This window comes from Diaphorina citri, unplaced genomic scaffold (genome assembly GCF_000475195.1).
Source record: "Diaphorina citri unplaced genomic scaffold, Diaci psyllid genome assembly version 1.1 scaffold1016, whole genome shotgun sequence".
Taxonomy (NCBI): domain Eukaryota; kingdom Metazoa; phylum Arthropoda; class Insecta; order Hemiptera; family Psyllidae; genus Diaphorina; species Diaphorina citri.
In genome coordinates, this window is record NW_007378446.1 from 27666 (window position 1) to 54483 (window position 26818).

Consider the following 26818-nt stretch of genomic DNA (forward strand, 5'->3'; position numbering starts at 1 on the left):
TATAAATAATGAGCATTGAGATTTCAAAGATACCTGAAGATTGGTTTCTTAGGTTTCTACTCAGTTATGATGAGAATGGCTTAAACCTCAAGAAGTGTAAGATAAGAATTTGCGCAATTTGGTACAAGTTGGTGGATACCTGTCGACTTACCGACCTACCTAATGCAATGGTTTTTTACTTTGTGTTATGCAAAAGCATGTCACAACTTTAGTTACAACGGAGGCCTTACCGTTCTGAAATTGAAGAAAGAAGGAAAACAGAATGGGAGAAAGCCAGCTGTTCCAAGAACGAACCTTATGTTTATTTAAATATGTTTATAGCTGGGACCACAATCCGACTAACCATGGGCTCACGTGAAGGTAGAGGACTTTTACCCAAGATCTTTTTTTTTACTTACCCTTTTTCGGTGAAGGTTTCATGTCCTGGTAGGGTTTGGCGAGGAAGTTTTGTGCTGTGGTCAGTCGTCGGATGAGGTCCTATGTACCCACAAACAGGGTGTTCAAATGTACTAAGACCTCTATTGTTACGTTACAGTTCCCTCTATCTAACCTATTAAAACAATTACTCTGATACGATAACTTTTTTGGATACCCTGTATACTATTCTTACTGGTGATACCATGATGAGGTCCAATCGGATTGCCTTGGTGTGGTCACTCAGCTTTTCTTCCTCTAACGTTGTGACTAGGAACTCCCGCACATCTGAAGGGGGAAAGAAGGAAATGGATTAGAATCATCTTTTCCAAGGGATAAGACCTTTTTTAGACTGCGGGAGTAAGGGTACTTTTCAGTCTCATTATTATTTACTCTTTATTGTTTATAATTACATGTACACAAAATACACAAAAATTACAAGCAAGGGGCGAAATTATTGCCTAAGGCATAAGGTAGGAGCACACAACCATCACGTTAGGTCACGTGGACTCATGTTGAGTTAGAAAGATATCCGGACGTGAAGTAGTGATTAGAGCCCAAATATCGAAAATCAGTGGTTGCGCGGAAGAGCTCACGTAAGTGAGAACCCTGAAATATGTCCCTGAAATATGAACCCTGAAATATGTCTACAGTAAATTACCATATTCTAGTAGTGAATTTAGCATATTCTTGTTAGGCAGGTACATAGGTAGGTACTGGGTATAGTCGTGACTACAATGACATGTTTGTTTTGTTTTGTGATATTCTGTAGGTGTAGGTAGTTAGATTACTTTTATGTACCAACCTATCTTCGTTATCTCTTTATCATCTTCACCCACTTCTTAATCTTCTTCTCTCTGTCTTCTGACACTTCTTCCTATACGTAGAGTTCTTCTTCTCCTTCTCCTCCTCACCTTCTTCTTCTTTCTGTCTTCTGACACTTCTTCCTATACGTAGAGTTCTTCTTCTTCTCCTTCTCACCTTCTTCTTCTCTCTGTCTTCTGACACTTCTTTCTATACGTAGAGTTCTTCTTCTTCTTCTCCTTCTCACCTTCTTCTTCTCTCTGTCTTCTGACACTTCTTCCTATACGTAGAGTTCTTCTTCTTCTCCTTCTCACCTTCTTCTTCTCTCTGTCTTCTGACACTTCTTCCCTACACCGTCAATGTACAACTGACCTAATTCCTTCCCCATTTAGGCACCTAGCTGTGTACCTGTGTAATCCAACAAGGATTTACGTGTCCATTAACAAAGCTATTCGCAGATTTTTCAGAGTTATGTGGAGGTAACTTCGCCTATAACTCCAGAGAGCTATTTGATTCCTATAGGTTTCTACACTTGGTCATGGACTCACCATTCCCTTAACATATAGGGTGTTTCTGGGGGGTTATACAGGTACCTACTGTTGAAAGAAGAGAGAGAGCTACATAGGGAAAATATTTGAGAGAATGAAAGGGGTTGAGAGAAAAGGGCGAGGTAGGCCGAAGAAAGGGCGGAAAAATTGTGTCAATCAAGACATGGGTGAGAAAAATTTATCAGGACATGAGGTACACACAGAGATGTGCAAAATGCTTTTGAAAACCAATTTGAAATGCAAAATGTAAAATGCCTCTAGAAAACCAATTTGAATTCTATTCTAGTTCCGGACCTGCCCTGGAACCTGGAAGTAACTATGGATATTTCAGTGCCTGGTATGGGTTCATATTATGTGTATTTTAGGTTCATATTATTATGTATTATGCAGTGGCGTAGCGTCCATGTAGGGCGTGTATGGCGGCCATACACTCAAAAATTCCACTCAAATACCCTTCAATATTGACTTTAAATAATTATTGTATTCTTATTAGATAGATATTGTGATAGAAATTAGTGTCCGCCCTACACTTGGAGTTAGACCACGCTACGCCACTGGTATTATGGGTTCATATGGGTACCTAAGGTGGCCTGGAGTTGGACAGGTCAAATGATTACGTTCACTGTGCCAATATTCCGAAAGTCGATGGCAATAATCAGTGCCGAACTTGTATGGGAATTTTGGGCACATCCACCAAATTATTCATTTTACTACGTTTTAGGAATCTCTTAGGGTGAATCTTACACATCCACTAATAATAATGATAATATGAACTTGTATTGTAAAAATAAGTTCTTTGTAAATATTGTAAAATTCTAATAAAGTGTTATATACCTAATAATATGTTCTTTCTTCAATGAGAAAGAGTTATCCTCCTTTTTTTTCTCTCCCTTCTAGCTCTTTCTCTCTCTCTCCCTCCCTAGCCTCGTTTCTATCTTTTTCTCTCTCTCCTATTCTTCTTCCTTTTCTATTTATCTACCTATTAGACCTTCCATCAATCAACCATCCATAAACATCTATATCAACACTTTTTCTTCAATTTGGCAAAAGCTAGGTACCTACTATACGTTTATTCAATGACAGAGATTCCCGTAGGATTCTGCTCTGGAATATATGTAGGTATTATTCTAAACGTAACATTACATTCACTTGATAGTCCATATTATGCAGATCTTAAACCTGAGACCAGGCTAGTATACAAACGGATCTATGAAACATCTAGGGATATTTACTTTTTTTTTAAGATGGTAGTAAAATGAAAGTGAAACATTCTAATCGAAATCCTGCGGCAATTCTGAACATTTCGTGTGTGAACCTCTTTCAGTTTGTAGTCATCTAGCTCGGTAGTAGATACGTATGGTATACTATGGTAATAGTAGGTAGGTATTTAGTATATGTATCTACATATGTGTAGCTAGCTTTTATGTAGCCGTAGCCAGGTACCTAAGAATAATATTAACTAGGTACCTACTCAGTTTCATGGTAATAATAAAAAATAAAATTAAATCTAAATGAGCTTTTAACATCTCTTGGACATCTTTCACAACTGATACCAGTTATTCCGATCCATTTGCCTTGTCACTTAGCTATCACACGACAATTTAGTTATTAGACATTAATAGTCATATTTATTTAATAGTTATATTATAGTCATTTGGTTGATAGTCTGCCTATCAACCAAATTGCCTATTAGACGAACAGGTAGGTATACGAGTACTACTCGTAATAGTCATATTATCGTATACTTATCTGATGGTGATAGTTTTATTTATTACACTAAGTTTATTTATTGCAATAACGCTATCAACCAAATTGCCTATTAACCAAATAGGAAATAGTCGTAGATCTAGTGATGGTTCTTATGGCATACTTTACATTACTTTTTCTCTTGTCCTATTATAGTGTTAATTCTGTCAGTCGTTTAGCACTAAACTATCATTGACGATCTGTCGGTGGATGTGTCACTTTTTGCATCTTCCAATAGGATAAGGAAAGTAGTGTGACGTTCACACCAGATTTTTTTTTCTATTTTCCGTCTTCTTCTTCTACTTATTCTCCTCCTCCTTCTTCTCCTTCTCCTCCTCATCCTTCTTCTTCTTCTTCTTCTTCTCCTCCTTCTTCTTCTCCTTCTCCTCATCCTTCTTCTTATTCTTCTTCTTCTTCTTATTTTTCTTCTTCTTCTCCTCCTCCTCCTCCTTCGTCTCCTTCTCCTCCTCCTCCTCCCCCTCCTTCTTATTCTTCTTCTTCTTCTCCTCCTCCTTCTTCTTCTTCTCCGCCTCCTCATCCTTCTTCTTATTCTTTTTCTACTTATTCTCCTCCTCCTTCTTCTTCTCCTCCTCCTCCTTCTTCTCCTTCTCCTCCTCCTCCTTCTTATTCTTCTTCTTTTTCTTCTTCTTCTCCTCCTCCTCCTTCTTCTTTTTCTTTTTCTTCGTCTTTTTTTTCTTCTTCTTCTCCTCCTCCTTCTTCTTCTCTTTCTTCTTCTTTTCCAGATCAAGCCACCCCGCTGACCGTAATGTGTGTGGTGGACCTAAGAAAATCTCACACTGCCTGAGATCGAACCTGGATCTCCAGCGGGTTAGAAGACTACTAGAATGTTTGTAGTGGTAGTGATATATGGACAAATGCTAGAACGAGGAGGTATGCAATAAATATGAAAGTAATTAATTGGTTCTCAGAAATCAATCCATATGAGATTCATCTCGAATAATGTTGATTATATTGATTGAATGGTGGTTATATCCTTTTAATTCTTCAATGAAATTGATTGAATTCAAATTGGCTTTACAGTCTCTCTCTCTATCTATTTCTCTCTCTCTCTTTCTCCTTCTTTTCCTCCTTTTCTATTTATCTACTTATTAGACCTTCCATCAATCAACCATCCATAAACATACCTATATATCAACACTTTTTCTTTAATTTGGCAAAAGCTACCTACTATACGTTCAGTCAATGACATCAGAGATTCCCGTAGGATTCTGCTCTGGAATATATATGTAGGTATTATTCTAAACGTAACATTACATTCACTTGATAGTCCATATTATGCAGATCTTAAACCTGAGACCAGGCTAGTATATATTACCTTTAATTAATCGTGAGAAGTTGTAAATTTTTCACTGAATGGAAGTTGATGCATTGATGCATTTAGAAATTTATTGTTGTTTAGCTGAATTCCTCATGAAAGATGATCAATAAATTTTACTATTACCTATTGTTATCTACTACCTATTGTTATTTTACTATCTTCCACTTAAGAGAAGCTAAATTCCTCATGAAAAATTAACAGTAAATTTTGCTATTACTCGTACCTATTGTTATCCAGATACTTTTACTACCTTCAAGCACAAGCTTCGGCTTTTACGGATGGGTATACCATTTGTTAACTATTTTTTTTTGATGAGAGAGTTGTGTTCTGAAAAATCAATAAATGGAAACTTATAAAATTAAATTAATTCAACTAAGAGAGATTATGGGGCATTCTTCTACTTTCCTCGTGTAAACCAAATCTCTGATTCCTAAGAGGTAATCTCTTGTTTCTTGTTGCATAACTCGAAAATTTCTCACCTTAGTAAGATGTAAGAATTGTAAGATGATGTATCAGCATCTAAGAGAGATTATGGGGAAGTCTTCTACTTTCCTCGTGTAAACCAAATCTCTGATTCTTAAGAGGTAATCTCTTGTTTCTTGTTGCATAACTCGAAAATTTCTCACCTTAGTAAGATGTAAGAAATTCCTCATGAAAGATGATCAATAAATTTTACTATTACCTATTGTTATCTGGATACTTTTACTATCTTCCACTAAGAGAAGCTAAATTCCTCATGAAAAATTAACAGTAAATTTTGCTATTACTCGTACCTATTGTTATCCAGATACTTTTACTATCTTCAACTAAGAGAGATTATGGGGAAGTCTTCTACTTTCCTCGTGTAAACCAAATCTCTGATTCTTTTAAGAGGTAATCTCTTGTTTCTTGTTTCATAACTCGAAAATTTCTCACCTTAGTAAGATGTAAGAATTGTAAGATGATGTATCAGCATGTACCTTACATATTAAGCATTAATTAATTTATGTATTTGATATTCTTCATAACAGATGAATACTTCGGACGTAATCTTCCTGAATGTTTATCATTCCAAAGAATGCATTGTTTACATAAATAATACTTCTGGTACCTGTGGGTAAGATTGTTTGTTTTAAATAACCCTCTTTGGATACTTATTACTGGTAGGCTTGAAATTCCCAGACTCCAGGATCGCATTTAGCAGGAAAAAAGAGTAAATTTATGTTTCAGATGTTGTGGTTTAAAGTAAAGAAAAAGGACTGATACTTATTACTGGTAGGTTTGAAATTCCCAGATTCCAGGATCGCATTTAGCAGGAAAAAAACAGTAAATTTATGTTTCAGATGTTGTGGTTTAAAGTAAAAAAAAGCTCTGTCTGTTTGAAAAAAGACTAAGGAGAGAGCAAACTCACAACCGAACAAACACCGATTTTGCATAACAAGGAAGAAGAAAGAGGAGGATGGAGAGGATAATGAGAAGAAAACGAAGAAGAAGAAGGAGGAGAAGGAGGAGGAAGACTAAGACGAAGAAGAAGAACAGGGGGAGGATACTGATATTTATTTAATTACTGGTAGGTTTGAAATTCCCAGACTCCAGGATCGCATTTAGCAGGAAAAAAGAGTAAATTTATGTTTCAGATGTTGTGGTTTAAAGTAAAGAAAAAAAAGCTCTGTCTGCTTGAAAAGAGACTAAGGAGAGAGCAAACTCACAATTGAACAAACACCGATTTTGCATAACAAGGAAGAAGAAAGAGGAGGATGAAGAGGATAATGAGAAGAAAACGAAGAAGAAGAAGGAGGAGGAAGACGAAGAAGAAGAACAGGGGGAGGAAGAAAAAGAGGATGATAAAACTCTATCTATTTTAAAGGCCAATTTAAAAGATAAGCTAGTAAATTCCAACTGTATGTAATACATACCTATACCTATGTACCTACTCATACCCACACAGATATGCAGTACTCTGAAACCCTTTAGATTCTTAAGGAAAAAGAATCAGGAAACCAGAGCTACGGACGAAGAAGAAGAACAGGGGGAGGAACAAAAAGAGGATGATAAAACTCTATCTATTTTAAAGGCCAATTAAAAAGATAAGCTAGTAAATTCCAACTGTATGTAATACATACCTATACCTATGTACCTACTCATATCCACACAGATATGCAGTACTCTGAAACCCTTTAGATTCTTAAGGAAAAAGAATCAGGAAACCAGAGCTACGAAAGGGTTAAATTCTCTACACCTGTACATATACATATTTGTTTTGAAATCTCAAAGCTGTCTGCTTAATTTCACTTTCAAATATTTTCTTCCTTATCCAACTAGTTACAAGGCAGATAAGTCTATTTCTATGTTTGGACAAGATTAACATGCCTAGTCAATTTCGTTCTTGTCAGCTAAGGCCCTAAGTCCAAATGACTAGGCCTGTGTAGGTATAAATGACTGAACATTACTTGTCGTTTGTAATTTTGGACAGGGGTAAAGTGACAAGTGACCGTTCTTGTCAGCTAAGGCCTTAGTCCAAATGACTAGGCCTGTGTAGGTATAAATGACTGAACATTACTTGTCGTTTGTAATTTTGGACAGGGGTAAAGTGACAAGTGACAAGGGTACTTAATGGTGTGCTTGTTAATGGATCCATTAGGCTTAGGTTATTGACGAAAAATAATAGTAAACTTTAAACTGTCAATGCCTTTTGATTTTGGTATCTGAGTTTCTTAATAAAAAAATATGTCCTTTTCAAATTTTAGTTGATGTCTCAGGAAGTTTCTTCTTCTTCATCATCTCCTTTTGAAGTGTCTTTTTTGTTAATTTGAGCAAATAAGCTCTGTCTGCTTGAAAAGAGACTAAGGTGAGAGCAAACTCACAACCGAACAAATACCGATTTTGCATAACAAGGAAGAAGAAAGAGGAGGATGAAGAGGATAATGAGAAGAAAACGAAGAAGAAGAAGGAGGAGGAAGACGAAGAAGGTAGGTATAGTTTACGAGTATGCTTACTCTACTCCTGATCGACCAGACATCCTGGTGATAAATAGATCGACTGACCTTTAACTTACACGTAACAAGTAAGTACCTACTCAGGGGCCTTCTCAAGGGAGGCCCGGGAACCTCTTGGTGTGAGGATGGAAGCGTAGACGTGCGACTTTTAGTAGCTCTTAATCGTCTGGAAAACCAAACCTATGAAAATGATAGAGACCCTCTATGTGATCACCTGCCTCGGTGGTGTAGTGGTCAAGGCGCTCGCCTGGTAAACAGGAGGGCGTGGGTTCAATCCCAGCCGAGGTATGGAATCCTCAATATAATTTGAGAATTTGACCACAATAATAGTAGTAGCCTACTGCTGGAGTAAAGGGACTTTTCAGTCCTATTTAGTGGTCAAGGCGCTCGCCTGGTAAACAGGAGGGCGTGGGTTCAATCCCAGCCGAGGTATGGAATTTTATCCTCAATCTATATATAATTTGAGAAGTTGACCACAATAATAGTAGTAGCCTACTGCTGGAGTAAAGGGACTTCTCAGTCCTATGCGAGCAGTATAAATAAGCACTGTTATTATTCATGCAGTCTGTTTTATATCGTTTTTATGTCTCTTTCATATGTATGCTGTTTTTATTCTTCATAGTGTGTTTCTTTTGTTTTTATGGTGATTGGTGATGGCGTCTGGAGAGGTTTTAATTGAAACAATGTAGGAATGTTAGGAGATGAATAGGCATTCTATGCATTGCCTATTGCCATTAATTCAATTGCTAAGCCAGCGCGAAAAGCACGAGAATGCAACTTTTTTTTTTTCTTCTTTTTTTCTTTTTTAAGAGGTTTTATAGCTGAGGAAACATGAGATTCATGCAGACGCTACAACGCAGACGCTCTACCAACCAAGCTAACTAGGCTGGGAAGCAACTTTGTTAAGCAACGTAATGTTGCTTTCTATGTGTGGTAATGTGGTTGCCATCCGGGTGGGTAGGTAACCATCTGAGCAATCCCGTTCTGCTGGCTTTTTCCAGCTCTACTCAGTCTGGCTGAATGCCCAATATCTCACCAACTGTACTTTTACTGTTTTGCTTATTAGCAGCTTTAATCAGGCGTGAGATTATGACAGACTTTATTATATTTAATTAATCGTGAGAAGTTGTAAATTTTTCACTGAATGGAAGTTGATGCATTTAGAAATTTATTATTGTTTAGCTGAATTCCTCATTTTCTATCTGGTAATGTGGTTGCCATCCGGGTGGGTAACCATCTGGGCAATCCCGTTCTGCTGGCTTTTTCCAGCTCTATTCAGTCTGGCTGAATGCCCAATATCTCAACTGTACTTTTACTGTTTTCCTTATTAGCAGCTTTCATCAAGCGTGAGATTATGACAGACTTTATTATTACCTTTAATTAATCGTGAGAAGTTGTAAATTTTTCACTGAATGGAAGTTGATGCATTTAGAAATTTATTATTGTTTAGCTGAATTCCTCATGAAAGATGATCAATAAATTTTACTATTACCTATTGTTATCTGGATACTTTTACTATCTTCCACTAAGAGAAGCTAAATTCCTCATGAAAAATTAACAGTAAATTTTGCTATTACTCGTACCTATTGTTATCCAGATACTTTTACTACCTTCAACTAAGAGAGATTATGGGGAAGTCTTCTACTTTCCTCGTGTAAACCAAATCTCTGATTCTTAAGAGGTAATCTCTTGTTTCTTGTTGCATAACTCGAAAATTTCTCACCTTAGTAAGATGTAAGAATTGTAAGATGATGTGTCAGCATGTACCTTGCATATTAAGCATTAATTAATTTATGTATTTGATATTCTTCATAACAGATGAATACTTCGGACGTAATCTTCCTGAATGTTTATCATTCCAAAGAATGCATTGTTTACATAAATAATACTTCTGGTACCTGTGGGTAAGATTGTTTGTTTTAAATAACCCTCTTTGGATACTGATATTTATTTAATTACTGGTAGGTTTGAAATTCCCAGACTCCAGGATCGCATTTAGCAGGAAAAAAGAGTAAATTTATGTTTCAGATGTTGTGGTTTAAAGTAAAGAAAAAGCTCTGTCTGCTTGAAAAGAGACTAAGGTGAGAGCAAACTCACAACCGAACAAATACCGATTTTGCATAACAAGGAAGAAGAAAGAGGAGGATGAAGAGGATAATGAGAAGAAAACGAAGAAGAAGAAGGAGGAGGAAGACGAAGACGAAGAACAGGGGGAGGAAGAAAAAGAGGATGATAAAACTCTATCTATTTTAAAGGCCAATTTAAAAGATAAGCTAGTAAATTCCAACTGTATGTAATACATACCTATACCTATGTACCTACTCATACCCACACAGATATGCAGTACTCTGAAACCCTTTAGATTCTTAAGGAAAAAGAATCAGGAAACCAGAGCTACGAAAGGGTTAAATTCTCTACACCTGTACATATATTTGTTTTGAAATCTCAAAGCTGTCTGCTTAATTTCACTTTCAAATATTTTCTTCCTTATCCAACTAGTTACAAGGCAGATAAGTCTATTTCTATGTTTGGACAAGATTAACATGCCTAGTCAATTTCGTTCTTGTCAGCTAAGGCCCTAAGTCCAAATGACTAGGCCTGTGTAGGTATAAATGACTGAACATTACTTGTCGTTTGTAATTTTGGACAGGGGTAAAGTGACAAGTGACAAGGGTACTTAATGGTGTGCTTGTTAATAGATCCATTAGGCTTAGGTTATTGACGAAAAATAATAATAAACATTAAACTATCAATGCCTTTTGATTTTGGTATCTGAGTTTCTTAATAAAAAAAAAAAAAATGTGTCCTTATCATTTTCAAATTTTAGTTAATGTCTCAGGAAGTTTCTTCTTCTTCATCATCTCCTTTTGAAGTGTCCTTTTTGTTAATTTGAGCAAATAATATTGTTTGTGATTACGAAGCAAAAGGAATCTTTTTCTCTTTTTTGTTGAGATCCGAATAGCTAGTACCTATTACTACCTTAGCTAGGTCCTTGAGTAGGAACTCTACACATTATTATTTTATGCTAATATCAAACGTTTTATTCAGTTTTTTACTCTCATAGGAAACCGGTTTTTGCTAGGGTTTCCTCTCACATACGGCACATAATACCCGTAGTAAAGTTCATATAGGTGTATAAGTCGCATAATACACTCACATAAGGCACATAATACCCGTAGTAAAGTTCATATAGGTATAAGTGGCATCATACTCATACACTCATATGTATAATGTAAGGCACATAGTGCAATCACATAAGAAGCGCCGTATCCGTGGTAAAGTTCATAGTAGGTAAGGTTCACTGTTGGCACCTTTCCTGCCTTCTCGTAGGAAATAGAATAATAGATTCAAGAATAAAAAATACCTATTCATGGTATCTACATGGTTCGCGCGAATAAATAAATATTCGCGCGAACCATGTATGTAGATACCTACACATTCAACTTTTAGGTTCAAAGGAACAAATATTCGCGCTAACTAGGTACCTACACATTCCCTCACATAAGGCACATAATACCCGTAGTAAAGTTCATATAGGTGTATAAGTCGCATAATATACTCACATAAGTCGCATAATACCCGTAGTAAAGTTCATATAGGTATAAGTGGCATCATACTCATACACTCATATGTATAATGTGAGGCACATAGTACAATCACATAAGAAGCACCGTATCCGTGGTAAAGTTCATCAGAGGTAAGGTTCACTGTTGGCACCTTTCCTGCCTTCTCGTAGGAAATAGAATAATAGATTCATGAATAAGAAATACTCGTACCTATTTACTTACAAATATTCGCGCTAACTAGGTACACATTCAACTTTTAGGTTTAGATCAACCAGTGGTGTGCCAGCCTAGTTAGCTTGGAAGGTAGTGTGTGTGCCTTGTATTCCAACAAAGATAAAATTAGTGGATGTACCCACTAGTTTTCTCACAGTACACTAATGGTGATGGTGAATGTGCCAATTTTCCCATTATTCTAAAATAAAATTGGTGAATGTGTTAGTTTTCCAACAGCACACTGAAGCTAATATTAGTGGATGTGCTAGTTTTCCATTATTCTAAAATAAAATTGGTGGATGTGCTAGTTTTCCCACAGCACACTGAAGCTAATATTAGTGGATGTGCTAGTTTTCCCATTATTCTAAAATAAAATTGGTGGATGTGCTAGTTTTCCCATAGCACACTGAAGCTAATATTAGTGGATGTGCTAGTTTTCCCACAGTATACTAATGCTGGGGTTTACTCAATACCAGGATTGAACTCAATCCCGAGACAATTCATGGTGGTAAAACTCGATCTAAAGCTAATATTAGTGGATGTGCTAGTTTTCCTATAGTACCTACTTTAAGATAATGGTGGATGTGTTAGTTTTCCCACAGTATACACTGGCGAAGGGAAGCTTAGTCTGGTAAATGATAACAAATGTATTTTTTAAAGCTTATTTTTACTTCTTGTTTTAGCCAGCCTAGTTAGCTTAGTTGGTAGTGCGTCTGCCTTGTAAGCGCTAGGCCGCGGGTTCATCTTCTTCTCTCTGTCTTCTGACACTTCTTCCTATACGTAGAGTCTGTTCTTCTTCTCCTCCTCCTTCCCCTCTTCCTCCTCACCTTCTTCTTCTTTCTGTCGTCTTCTTGACTTCTTCCTGTACTTCTTCTTCATTAACATTCACATGTTTGATCTTCGCTCTTGCAATCTCACGACCATGGTATGACCAATAGCTTTAAACCTGGCTATGTCCTTGAAGTTTTTCACCTCGAGAGACCTCTAGAGAGGCTCACCGGAGGAAATTCTGTGATGGGAACCTACATGAAAATAAAACCTGAAAAACAGGATGGGAGAAAGCCAGCTGTTCCAAGAACGAACCTTATGTTTATTTAAATATGTTTATAGCTGGGACCACAATCCGACTAACCATGATCCCAGGTGAAGGTAGAGGACTTTTACCCAAGATCTTTTTTTATTATTTTTATTTATTTTTTCTTACTTACCCTTTTTCGGTGAAGGTTTCATGTCCTGGTAGGGTTTGGCGAGGAAGTTTTGTGCTGTGGTCAGTCGTCGGATGAGGTCCATAAAACCTGACGTAATATACAATGATGAACGTTTAGACTGTTGAGATTGTACATGTAATGTTGATGTTATAGGTCTCTAATCCCACTTTACATTAGCATATTTGGACAGCTGCAGAAAAGAACCATCCATAAGGCAATGCCCATTCTTCTTACGAATGGTTCTCTTCTGTCTAATGCTGTCCATTTAGGACAATACATGGGTTCACAACAAGCTAGTAATCGTTAAAAAGGATCTCTACTATTTCAATGATCATCAATGAAATTGAAATATTGATACCAAATTTAATTTCAATATTGTCCATATTAGCGACAGCAGTTTCCAATTCCGTGTTCTTGAGGTCTGTGATTTATCATCAAATTCAATAAACGTTGAGACTGTTGAGATTGTACATGTAATGTTGATGTTATAGGTCTCTAATCCCACTTTACATTAGCATATTTGGACAGCAGGAGAAAAGAACCATCCATAAGGCAATGCCCATTCTTCTTACGGATGGTTCTTTTCTGTCTAATGCTGTCCATTTGGGACGATACATGGGTTCACAACAAGCTAGTAATCGGTAAAAAGGATCTCTACTGTTTCAATGATCATCAATGAAATTGAAATATTGATACCAAATTTAATTTCAATATTGTCTATATTAACGGCATAAGTTTCAAATTCCGTGTTCTTGAGGTCTGTGATTTATCATCAAATTCAAAAGTGGTCCCCCCCAAATACTCAGTTGGGACTTGGGAACCCCTGCTTCAAGTACCTACATCAGAAGATTCATGTGACTTACACCAAGTGAATCGTAGATAAGACCTTAGTAATGTGATAGTGCAGTGAAGCTCAGATTACAAGTAGGCTCATTGTCACTCTACTAGCGTCTTGAAGTACATAAAGTACATTACAAGCTAAAACTAACAGAACAATACAAACTCACATGCGTTTATTATACGTGCATCGTATACACTGCAATCACTGCATACGAGTACACATCACAAGTTGTGTAGTAACTCACATATCTGATGCAGTTTTGAGATGCACTCCCACGAATGTTAATAATGCACTTCGTAAAACTCCCAGAACAATACAAGCTCACATGCGTTTATTATACGTGCATAGTATACACTGCATACGAGTACTTATACATCACAAGTTGTGTAGTAACTCGCATATCTGATACAGTTTTGAGATGCACTCCCACGAATGTTAATAATGCACTTCGTAAAACTCCTACAACTGGCTATCAGTATCAAACATAATGCAGTCTGTTTTATATTGTTTTTATGTCTCTTTCATATGCTGTTTTTATTCTGTATAGTGTGTTTCTTTTGTTTTTATGGTGATTGGTGATGGTAGCCTTCATGCATCTCATTACGTCCACTTAACAGTCACATGTACCTATTTCCCGTCATGTAAGACTGGTGAAGCTGATATCTGTTACTGTGAGAAAATAGATTCATGTTGAGTTAGTTAGAAAGATATCCTGACGTGAAGTTATTAGAGCCCAAATATCGAAAATCAGTGGTTGCGCGGAAGAGCTCACGTAAGTGAGAACCCTGAAATATGTCTACATTTGTTTACAGTAAATCACCATATTTTACGTTTCTAGTAGTGAATTTAGCATATTCTTGTTAGGTAGGTAGGTAGGTACTGGGTATAGTCGTGACTACAATGACATGTTCGTTTTGTTTTGTGATATTCTGTAGGTAGCTAGATTACTTTTATGTACCAACTTATCTTCGTTATCTCTTTATCATCTTCACCTACTTCTTCATCTTCTTCTCTCTGTCTTCTGACACTTCTTCCTATACGTAGAGTCTGTTCTTCTTCTCCTCCTCCTTCCCCTCTTCCTCCTCACCTTCTTCTTCTTTCTGTCGTCTTCTTGACTTCTTCCTGTACTTCTTCTTCATTAACATTCACATGTTTGATCTTCGCTCTTGCAATCTCACGACCATGGTATGACCAATAGCTTTAAACCTGGCTATGTCCTTGAAGTTTTTCACCTCGAGAGACCTCTAGAGAGGCTCACCGGAGGAAATTCTGTGATGGGAACCTACATGAAAATAAAACCTGACGTAATATACGATGATGAACGTTTAGACTGTTGAGATTGTACATGTAATGTTGATGTTATATGTAGGTCTCTAATCCCACTTTACATTAAGCATATTTGGACAGCAGAAGAAAAGAACCATCCATAAGGCAATACCCATTCTTCTTACGGATGGTTCTTTTCTGTCTAATGCTGTCCATTTAGGACAATACATGGGTTCACAACAAGCTAGTAATCGGTAAAAAGGATCTCTACTATTCCAATGATCATCAATGAAATTGAATTATTGTTACCAAATTTAATTTCAATATTGTCCATATTAGCGACAGCAGTTTCCAATTCCGTGTTCTTGAGGTCTGTGATTTATCATCAAATTCAAAAGTGGTCCTCCCCTCATACTCAGTTGGGAACCCCTGCTTCAAGTACATCAGAAGATTCATGTGACTTACAATTGAATCGTAGATAAGACCTTAGTAATGTGATAGTGCAGTGAAGCTCAGATTACAAGTAGGCTCATTGTCACTCTACTAGCGTCTTGAATAAGTACATCAGATTCATGTGACTTACAATTGCATCGTAGATAAGACCTTAGTAATGTGATAGTGCAGTGAAGCTCAGATTACAAGTAGGCTCATTGTCACTCTACTCTTGAAGTACATTACAAGCTAAAACTAACAGAACAATACAAACTCACATGCGTTTATTATATGTGCATAGTATACACTGCATATTTATACATCACAAGTTGTGTAGTAACTCAAACTCACATATCTGATAGAGTTTTGGGATGCACTCCCACGAATGTTAATAATGCACTTCGTAAAACTCCTACAACTGGCTATCAGTATCAAACTTAATGCAGCCTGTTTTATATTGTTTTTATGTCTCTTTCATATGCTGTTTTTATTCTGTATAGTGTGTTTCTTTTGTTTTTATGGTGATTGGTGATGGCGTCTGGAGAGGTTTTAATTAGTAGGAATGCTAGGAGATGAATAGGCATTCTAAGCATTGCCTATATTTAATTCAATTGCTAAGCCAGCGCGGAAAGCACGAGAATGCAACTTTTTTTTCTTCTTTTTTAAGAGGTTTTATAGCTGAGGAAACATGAGATTCATGCAGACGCTACAACGCAGACGCTTTACCAACCAAGCTAACTAGGCTGGGAAGCAACTTTGTTAAGCAACGTAATGTTGCTTTCTATCTGGTAATGTGGTTGCCATTCGGATTAGAGATGGGAAAAGAACGTACGAACGAACTGTAGGAACTTGTTCTTTGAAAAAGTTCGTTCCTGAACGGAACTGTTCTTTCTGAAAGTTTTCCTATAGTACCTACTTTAAGATAATGGTGGATGTGTTAGTTTTCCCACAGTACACTGGCGAAGGGAAGCTTAGTCTGGTAAATGATAACAAATGTATATTTAAAGCTTACTAAATTTTTACTTTTTGTTTATCTAATCATTCAGAACCAACGCGACGGGATGAATACGATTATCTCCTCTCTGTCGGTTCACTTTCACTTCCTCTTCATTCGGCCTAATACTGTCGTCTGTGAATCCTCTAATGTCCGCTTCCTCTCTGAGTGTTCTCAGATAAGGACCTAATCACGGGATAACACCACAGATCACATCCTAAACCTTTTACTCCTCGTGAGACAGTGATAGTGTCAAAATCAAATCATGTATCTTTGTGGTTAGGCAGAGAGCTTGTTCACAACTTTAGTGGGTATCACAGTTATTAAGGAGCGCGGTAGCGCTCCGCCCCGCCAAGTCAAGAACATGCTAATATCAAACGTTTTATTCAGTTTTTTTACTCTCATAGGAAACCGGTTTTTGCTAGGGTTTCCTCTCACATAAGGCACATAATACCCGTAGTAAAGTTCATATAGGTGTATATTTGTATAAGTCGCATAATACCCGTAGTAAAGTTCATATAGGTATAAGTGGCATCATACTCATACACTCATATGTATAATGTAAGGCAAATATTACAATCACATAAGAAGCGCCGTCTCCGTGGTAAAGTTCATAGTAGGTAAGGTTCACTGTTGGCACCTTTCCTGCCTTCTCGTAGGAAATAGAATAATAGATTCAAGAATAATTTGTTTTGAAATCTCAAAGCTGTCTGCTTAATTTCACTTTCAAATATTTTCTTCCTTATCCAACTAGTTACAAGGCAGATAAGTCTATCTCTATGTTTGGACAAGATTAACATGCCTAGTCAATTTTGTTCTTGTCAGCTAAGGCCCTAAGTCCAAATGACTAGGCTGTGTAGGTATAAATGACTGAACATTACTTGTCGTTTGTAATTTTGGACACTGGTAAAGTGACAAGGGTACTTAATGGTGTGCTTGTTAATGGATCCATTAGGCTTAGGTTATTGACGAAAAATAATAATAAACATTAAACTATCAATGTCTTTTGATTTTGGTATCTGAGTTTCTTAGTAAAAAAATATGACCTTATCATTTTCAAATTTTAGTTGATGTCTCAGGAAGTTTCTTCTTCTTCATCATCTCCTTTTGAAGTGTCTTTTTTGTTAATTTGAGCAAATAATATTGTTTGTGATTACGAAGCAAAAGGAATCTTTTTTTTTTCTTTTTTGTTGAGATCCGAATTGCTAGTACATACCTATTACTACCTTAGCTAGGTCCTTGAGTAGGAACTCTACACATTATTATGTTATGCTAATATCAAACGTTTTATTCAGTTTTTTACTCTCATAGGAAACCGGTTTTTGCTAGGGTTTCCTCTCACATAAGGCACATAATACCCGTAGTAAAGTTCATATAAGTGTATAAGTCGCATAATACCCGTAGTAAAGTTCATATAGGTAAAAGTGGCATCATACTCATACACTCATATGTATAATGTAAGGCACATAGTACAATCACATAAGAAGCGCCGTATCCGTGGTAAAGTTCATAGTAGGTAAGGTTCACTGTTGGCACCTTTCCTGCCTTCAGAAGTCCATTTCTTGACCAATCAGTTACGAAATAGAATAATAGGAAATAGAATAATAGATTCAAGAATAAAAATACCTATTCATGGTATCTACATGGTTCGCGCGAATAAATAAATATTCGCGCGAACCATGTATGTAGATACCTACACATTCAACTTTTAGGTTCAAAGGAACAAATATTCGCGCTAACTAGGTACACATTCAACTTTTAGGTTTAGATCAACAGTGGTGTGCCAGCCTAGTTAGCTTGGAAGGTAGTGTGTGTGCCTTGTATTCCAACAAAGATAACTGTATTGTTTTGTACAACATGGTATCTTAAGGCTAAATATTGAGAAATCACATTGACTGAACAAAGATAAAATTAGTGGATGTGTTAGTTTTCGTACTGTACACTGAAGATAATATTAGTGGATGTACCTACTAGTTTTCTCACAGTACACTAATGGTGATGGTGAATGTGCCAATTTTCCCATTATTCTAAAAAATTAGTGGATGTGTTAGTTTTCGTACTGTACACTCAAGATAATATTAGTGGATGTACCTACTAGTTTTCTCACAGTACACTAATGGTGATGGTGAATGTGCCAATTTTCCCATTATTCTAAAATAAAATTGGTGGATGTGCTAGTTTTCCAACAGCACACTGAAGCTAATATTAGTGGATGTGCTAGTTTTCCCATATTAGCTTGGTTGGTTGGGCGTCTGCCTTGTAAGCGCTAGGCCGCGGGTTCGATTCCCCCCTCGCGGCGGATTTTATCCTGATCTGATAATGTTTATTCTCGGAACGGCTGGCTTTCCCCCATCCTGTCTTCCTTCTCTCTTCAATTTGGATCAGCACACAAAGGAAATTTGGATGATTTCGTTTGACAAATGATTCGGATTTCTTACCTATCCTCATTCCACGGTCCTTTGTATTTTTCTTGCATTGTTCTAAATAGGTATTATTGTTTCTTTACCATTATTTATCAACTGAAACCATTCGAGGATTCAAGTGATGTTCATCTTCAATGGTCTACGTCTACAGAACCTCAGATCTTTTCCGGTATGTAGGTACTCGTTTCTTGGACGAAAAAGGAAAACCTCCTTTGTCTCACAAAGCTAGGTTTCGAATTTCCCAAGGCGTTCTCTTTGAAGATAGGCATAATAACGGTGCTTCTCTTTCAGACAAATTACAATCTAATCCGTGCATTGATCTCTGTAGAGTCTCGATAATCGAAAATTGGCATGAGGCCAAATGACATAACATACCTAAGTAATTGAAATTTGGTATTATAAAACAATAACGGTTTGTCTAGTACCATGGTGGTAAAACTCGACCTAAAGCTAATATTAGTGGATGTGCTAGTTTTCCTATAGTACCTACTTTAGGATAATGGTGTATGTGTTAGTTTTCCCACAGTACACTGGCGAAGGGAAGCTTAATCTGGTAAATGATAACAAATGTATTATTTAAAGCTTATTTTTACTTCTTGTTTTAGCCAGCCTAGTTAGCTTAGTTGGTAGTGCGTCTGCCTTGTAAGCGCTAGGCCGCGGGTTTTAAAAAATGTAGCCTCCTAAAGGAATGTCCAAATTATTATCATCTATTAATAGACTCTTGAGCTTGAGTGGAAGGTAACCACTAGGCGAGGTTCTCTACCACTTAATAAATCTTATGACTGAATTACACGAGATCAGTAGGCAGCCCATCAATTTCGTGAAAATTTCACTGGCGTCCCAGAATCTAGACAAAATGCTCTTATGTACAGCCAAATGATTTTCACACAAATTTATATGATGAGACCATTTCTGGACTGTGATCCGAAGTAAAAAGACTGTTTTGTTTATTGATTGTTTATTATTATTTTCTTTTTTTTTTCTGGTTATGAAGGCTAACCACAGATACCTGCCTAACCAAATAGATAGACGATACCTAAAAGAAGGATAGTGGTTGAAAATATTACTACTAGGAGCAACAATTCAAGAACAGTTACATAGGTAAAAAATAGCAGATGCCATAACAAGAAGATGACCTTGCAAGGTGCACCAATTTGGTAAAGTAATATCAGAAAAACAAATGCCTAGGGGCATGTAGAAGGTCCCGAGTTCGATGGCCTCCACCAACAAAAACTTACACTCTATAAAATAAAGTACACCACCAGTCTCGGTGGTCACGTAGTGGTCAAGACGCTTGCCTGGTAAACAGGAGGGCCTGAGTTCGATCCCAGCCGAGGCATGGAATTTTTGTCCTCATTTATTCGAGAAGTTGACCACATAATAACGGGCTTTGAGGGTTAGGTGGTAGAGAACGCCCCCGGTCTAACCCCACCTAGTGGTTACCTTCCTCTCAAGAGTCTATTACATATAAAATAACTCAAATTATACGGATGTATTCATTTCATAAAGAAGGTAGGCAGGTAGGTACTTATTCAATTTTATTCTGAATTTATTTTATAAGTTTCCATTTATTAGTTTTTCAGTACAATTCTCTCAGTTAAATAAATAGGCAACAAATGGTATACCCATCCGTAAGTTCCAACTGTATGTAATACATACCTATACTTATGTACCTACTCATACCCACACAGATATGCAGTACTCTGAAACCCTTTAGATTCTTAAGGAAAAAGAATCAGGAAACCAGAGCTACGAAAGGGTTAAATTCTCTACACCTGTATTTGTTTTGAAATCTCAAAGCTGTCTGCTTAATTTCACTTTCAAATATTTTCTTCCTTATCCAACTAGTTACAAGGCAGATAAGTCACATTCAACTTTTAGGTTTAGATCAACAGTGGTGTGCCAGCCTAGTTAGCTTGGAAGGTAGTGTGTGTGCCTTCTATTCCAACAAAGATAAAATTAGTGGATGTGTTAGTTTTCGTACTGTACACTGAAGATAATATTAGTGGATCTACCTACTAGTTTTCTCACAGTACACTAATGGTGATGGTGGATATGCCTTTATAAAAATAAAATTGGTGGATGTGCTAGTTTTCCCACAGCCCACTGAAGCTAGTTAATTAAATCTCAATTTTTGTCCAACTTGTATATATATTTCTGTAAATAAAGATTTGACCGCATTGTGTAATAAGCTTAAATTAGTGGATGTGCTAGTTTTCCCATTATTCTAAAATAAAATTGGTGGATGTGCTAGTTTTCCCACAGTATACTAATGCTGGGGTTTAATGTATCTTTGTGGTAAAGCAGAGAGCTTGTTCACAACTTTAGTGGGTATCACAGACTATTACCTACATATAGGTATGACGAATTATTGTTATTATATATACGGGGTCGAGCGGGTTTCGAACACAATCAAATGTCTTCTGACAGTTTCATTTGTCCATACACGGTGGGTTTTTGAGTAAGCTATGTGTGATAAATTCCTAGGGTGTATCATGCCCATGATTAATTCACAGGGTATGGAGTTGATATTCAAAGGTGACTTGGAAAAGTTCATACTGGATAAATATTCACGCAACTTATTGCAGTCAGAAAATTAATGTTCCTTTTAAAAGTTTGACAGAGGGAGCTATAACTGCTAAAGTCTTATAGTCCCGAAATGGAAGAGAGAAAAGGAGGACAGGATAGGAGAAAGCCAGCCGTTCCGAGAACGAACCTTAGTCCTTTAGGATAAAATCGCCCCCGGGGGGGAATCGAACTTGGGCGCACTTGAAAGAATGCGAAAATAATAATGATGACAAATAAATAATAAAATAGTGCCTATAACCTATCTAATATCTGTGTTGAAAAAAAGCATAGGTACTCGTTTCTACCTTTTACTGTCAAATTTACATTCAACAGCTGAGACTTATATGCGCTTGTGGCGTAATAGGTTGAACTTTACACAACTTTAGTGGCCTCAGACAACTTTAATTGGGATTAGGCAAATGTCAGACAGACTGTTAGACAGAGAACAGACTTTGTGTCTTCGTAACTGATTGGTCAAGAAATGGACTTCTGACCCGCTTAATATGTAGTTACTTCAATAGTGAAATGGTTAAAGATAGAACACACTACTATCACGTCACGTGAGCTCATGGGGAGTCAGAAAGATGTGGTTCAAAGTTCTCCCATATTCCCATAATAGGAGGTGATTTCGTTCATGATAGCTCACGGCTCAAATAATTTCGATCTAATGTAGACCTTTAGACACGATCTACAGTAGAACTTTAACTAGCAATAATTCAATTAACCGTATTCCCTCAAAAGAACTTACCAAACAGAAGATCAGGGTCCATTTTGTGGTCCAACATTTGAGCGGCTTGTGGAAAGTGAGGCAGAGAGGTCCAAAGTGGGCGAAATGTGACAAAAATGTAAAATCCAGGGACACAGGTAAAAATTAACTTTTGAAAACGATAATGCAAAGGTTGGTTTATGTGGTAATTTATTGGTTTGATTTGAATTAATAGATAATTAGTATCTATTGGTATTTATTTTGTCATTTTTAGGTCAACATATAAATTAAAATTATTTTTGAAGAAAATTATTTCATTATTTATGTAGGTGCGTACGTACCTATTTTATTCACTCAATATTCTGAATTATACCTATAAAATACGAATAGGTTTCTTTATTTTAAGAACTCCAGGTTGGTGGGTCCAAAGTGGGCGAAATGTGACAAAAATGAAAAATCCAGGGACACAGGTAAAAATGAACTTTTGAAAACGACAATGCAAAGGTTGGTTTATGTGGTACTTTATTGGTTTGATTTGAATTAATTCAATTAATAGATAATTAGTATCTATTGATATTTATTTTGTCATTATTAGGTCAACATATAAATTAAAATTATTTTTGAAGAAAATTATTTCATTATTTATGTAGGTGCGTACCTACCTATTTTATTCACTCAATATTCTGAATTATACCTATAAAATACGAATAGGTTTCTTTATTTTAAGAACTCCAGGTTGGTCCAGAAACAAAATCACAAACAAACTGGCACAAAAAAAACACGCAAGGTTCCTTCCTACCTAGTTAATTAAACAATTAATAAAATTAGGAAACCCTCGAAAATCTTGGCAAACCGTCTTGGGTAATTCTTAACACACACAAAATGTTCATTAATTACTTTTTACTTGGAAAACTAAGAGATAAGAAGCACGTAAATTACGATGAGTAAGTTAAAATTCTGATAAAAAGCAAATATTGCGGCACGCACGATGAAACATCATGAAGAAATAAAACTAATGAACTCCAAAAGAGATAAAAATAAGAAAAATAGATAATTCATAAAAATAAGAGGAAATTCTGTTAAAATGAAGAAAAAAAAATCGAACTACTTACATAAGAAATTATCAGAATCAAAATCAGAAGGAAAGTACCCTACGAAGTAATAAAAAAAAGTAAAGAAGGTAAATACCTAATTTAAAAATAATACTAACTTACATAGATAAGAAATTATCAGAATCAAAATCAGAAGGAAAGTAGGTACCCTACAAAGTAATAAAAAGTAAAAAAGGTAAATAAATTGAAAAAAGAAAAACAAACAATCAATCAAATAATTATTTACCAAAAAATGTAAACAAATAAATTAAATAAAATTTCGTAATCTCGATTTTAATTTTGTCAACACTCACACTCCGTGTCGAAATCGTGATGAACTATGACCGCATGGGAGCTATGAATCGGCACTTCTTGTAGATTTAAAACTTTGATAGTAAGCTGAATATTGAAAAGTGAAAGCTAGTTGAACTTTTTAATTTGTCACTAGAGTAAACAATAATAAAAACATTACCTACAAATTGAATACAACCAAAGTTCAAACTTTCGATCGATTTTTCTGTTTTCTCGCAAGGCAAAAGTTTTTCCAGTTTCCCCAAAACTGGAAAAATGATAACAGCTGATTACTGATAAGAAATGTAAACAAACGAGTTTGGGGTGTAGGGCTCTTTCACACGAGTGACAAACATGTGTTTAAAAAAAAACTGGAGTTTTAAAAATCTCTTTCAACTCGAAATGAGCAGGAATTTTCTGTATTTTTTGGGGATTAGACATTTTTAAATAATTTTGATACTCAAAGCTACAAAAAGATCAATTTAAATGATCCAGTATAAAAGATTTTTTTTTAAATGGGTCATTTCAGCGTGTCGTGTGAAAGAGGGTTAAAGATAACACAATATGCGTCCACATTGAGATGGAAGGGCGGAATTGAGTTGAGGGGAAAAATTAAATTTCCCGCGAAAAAAAAAATCCCACAGGACATTTCTCAAACCTAGGCCGAAGAACACTCGCTTTTGATTTTTGATCCACATCCATAAACCAACCTCTCTCTTAGACTTTAGACAAAAATCTAGACTTAAAAAACGCGAACTTTAAGCTTTTTCAAAATTTTGGCCGTAATTCAAGCAAAGTACGGTTCGTAGATTTCTCGAAACTCTGCCTAAAGGATACTTTTGGTTTACGTCCTAACCTAAATCGAACCTCTCTGCAAAAAAACAAGCGACCTGATGAATGGTAAAGTCCACGAGATCGCAGGAAGGGCGGACTTGAGTTGAGGGGAAAAATTAAATTTCCCGCGAAGAAAAAAAAATCCCACAGGACATTTCTCAAACCTAGGCCGAAGAACACTTTAGTCTTTAAGCTTTTGATTATTTGATTTTTGATCCACATCCATATACCAACCTCTCTCTTAGACTTTAGACAAAAATCTAGACTTGAAAAATGCGAACTTTAATCTTTTTCAAAATTTTGGCCGTAGTTCAAGCAAAGTACGGTTCGTAGATTTCTCGAAACTCGGCCCAAAGGATACTTTTGATTTACGTCCTAACCTAAATTGAACCCCTCTACAAAAAATTAAGCGACTTGATGAATGGTAAAGTCCACGAGATCGCAGTCCAAGGTCTCGTGTTCGACTCCCAGAAAGTAAAAAAAAAAAAAACTAACAAAAACAAAACCTCAAACTTACATCTGATGCAAAATATTACAAATATTTGTGTACATCTATTTAATATTTCTACAGAACCTCAGATCTTTTCTGGTATGTAGGTACTCGTTTCTTGGACGAAAAAGGAAAACCTCGTTTGTCTCGCAAAGCTAGGTTTCGAATTTCCCTAGGCGTTCTCTTTGAAGATAGGCATAATAACGGTGCTTCTCTTTCAGACAAATTACAATCTAATCCGTGCATTGATCTCTGTAGAGTCTCGATAGGTAATCGAAAATTGGCATGGGGCCAAATGACATAACATACCTAAGTAATTGAAATTTGGTATTATAAAACAATAACGGTTTGTCCCCTATGACTGAAAATGAATCCTGGTCGTTTTAACACATCCACTAAAATTAGTGGAAATGTCAGAGCTACAGCAATACAGCTATTTTTCGGAATACTGTAGAGTTTTTCTCATCTCATTTCTCAATAACTTGTCATACCTATTAATTCTACTTTTTCTTCGCCTTTTTCCGTGTACAGACGGGGTCGGCGTTTTTCATCAGCTTCTCAATCAGCCCTGCTGATTGCTTTTGGGCTGACATTTGGTTTTGGCTACAAAAAATTACAAGTGGATGCTCTTCGCACTCAACCTTTGGTTTAGCAAGGGTATTTTCAGGCTGGTATCCTCCCTGTTTTAAGTCCCCCAGACAGACATTCTTCCCTACAAAACTATGTAATAATATTATTTAATGAGCCTAAATTTGGGAGTGACTGCATTGCTTATTCAGAATATTTATTCAACAAAATTGCATATTGCAATCGTAATGCAACGCGAACAGACGGAAAATGGAACAGAATTACTCGTACACATACCTACTATGAAAACAGATAGAAAATTTCTCAAATCAGTCAGTAGTGTTTTTCGTGAGTCATAGGAACACATGGTTTCCAAGCAAATGCTTCAGCAGTACGAAAAAATCTGGTGTGAACATCACACGACTTTCCTTATCCTATTGAATGATGCTTATTTGAGTGTTCTTTTACCCTAACTTTTACAATATCTCTAACCGTTTTGTCGCTATAGCTGAAAACCGCCAAAAAACGGTCGAAATCTGTCCAAAAGCGGTCAAAATACCGCCAAGCGCAGCACCCATCTCAACCAAACGTTTTGTGTTGCAGTCTTGTCACATTTATGAACTACATACCAAATTTCAAGTCTCTAGCTTATACCGTTCCCGAGATATTGTTAAATTACACGAGATAAGAACCAAGTAAATTACGATGAGTAAGTTAAAATTCTGATAAAAAACAAATATTACGGCACGCACGATGAAACATCATGGAGAAATAAAACTAATGAACACCAAAAGAGATAAAAATAAGAAAAATAGATAATTCATAAAAATGAGAGGAAATTCTGTTAAAATGAAGAAAAAAAAATCGAACTACTTACATAAGAAATTATCAGGATCAAAATCAGGAGGAAAGTACCCTACGAAGTAATAAAAAAAAGTAAAGAAGGTAAATACCTAATTTAAAAATAATACTAACTTACATAGATAAGAAATTATCAGAATCAAAATCAGAACGAAAGTACCCTACAAAGTAATAAAAAGTAAACAAGGTAAATAAATTGAAAAAAAGAAAAACAAACAATCAAATAATTATTTACCAAAAAATGTAAACAAATAAAATAAATGAAATTTCGTAATCTCGATTTTAATTTTGTCAACACTCACACTCCGTGTCGAAATCGTGATGAACTATGACCGCATGGGAGCTATGAATCACCGCCTGCTCTCAGGATAAGACCCTAGAGGGGGATCCTGGATTGCTCTACGCGGGGAAGAAGTGTTCTAGCCCGCCACAATGTCAGTAGTCCGATAGTGCCGCTACTGGGGGCGATTTGGCCGCTTTGTTGCTGTTGTTGTTGTTGTTTGTCGCTTTGTTGAGCGATTGAGCGATAGCGTGATGATAACACTTCACACATGGAGGTACCTAGTTTTCTTCTTCTTCTTCTTCTTCTTCTTCTTCTTCTTCTTCTTCTTCTTCTTCTTCTTCTTCTTCTTCTTTGATTC

General features: G+C 36.3%; 1 protein-coding gene and 1 long non-coding RNA gene across 5 annotated transcripts in view; both read right to left on the reverse strand.

The window, feature by feature from the left end:
* The window catches only part of LOC103513730 (type-2 histone deacetylase 1), a 35197-nt gene extending 12911 nt beyond the window's left edge, over positions 1–22286 (reverse strand). For all 4 annotated transcript variants that reach the window (XR_541613.3, XR_003392748.1, XR_003392749.1 and 1 more), the window contains exons 1-3: positions 22086–22286; positions 632–702; positions 399–477 (exon numbers count right to left, since the gene is read on the reverse strand). Coding sequence is in view for 1 of the 4 variants with exons in the window: in XM_008478580.3 (XP_008476802.2) it covers positions 399–477; positions 632–702; positions 22086–22122 (187 nt within the window). In the remaining 3 variants the exon portion in view is untranslated. The remainder of the gene's footprint in view (positions 1–398; positions 478–631; positions 703–22085) is intronic.
* Positions 22287–22473: 187 nt separating this feature from the next.
* Positions 22474–23491, reverse strand: LOC113469287. Its single transcript, XR_003392750.1, has 2 exons — positions 23382–23491; positions 22474–23055 (listed from the first exon to the last, which is right to left on the reverse strand). It is a non-coding gene; the product is annotated as an uncharacterized LOC113469287 (long non-coding RNA).
* Positions 23492–26818: the final 3327 nt, after the last annotated feature.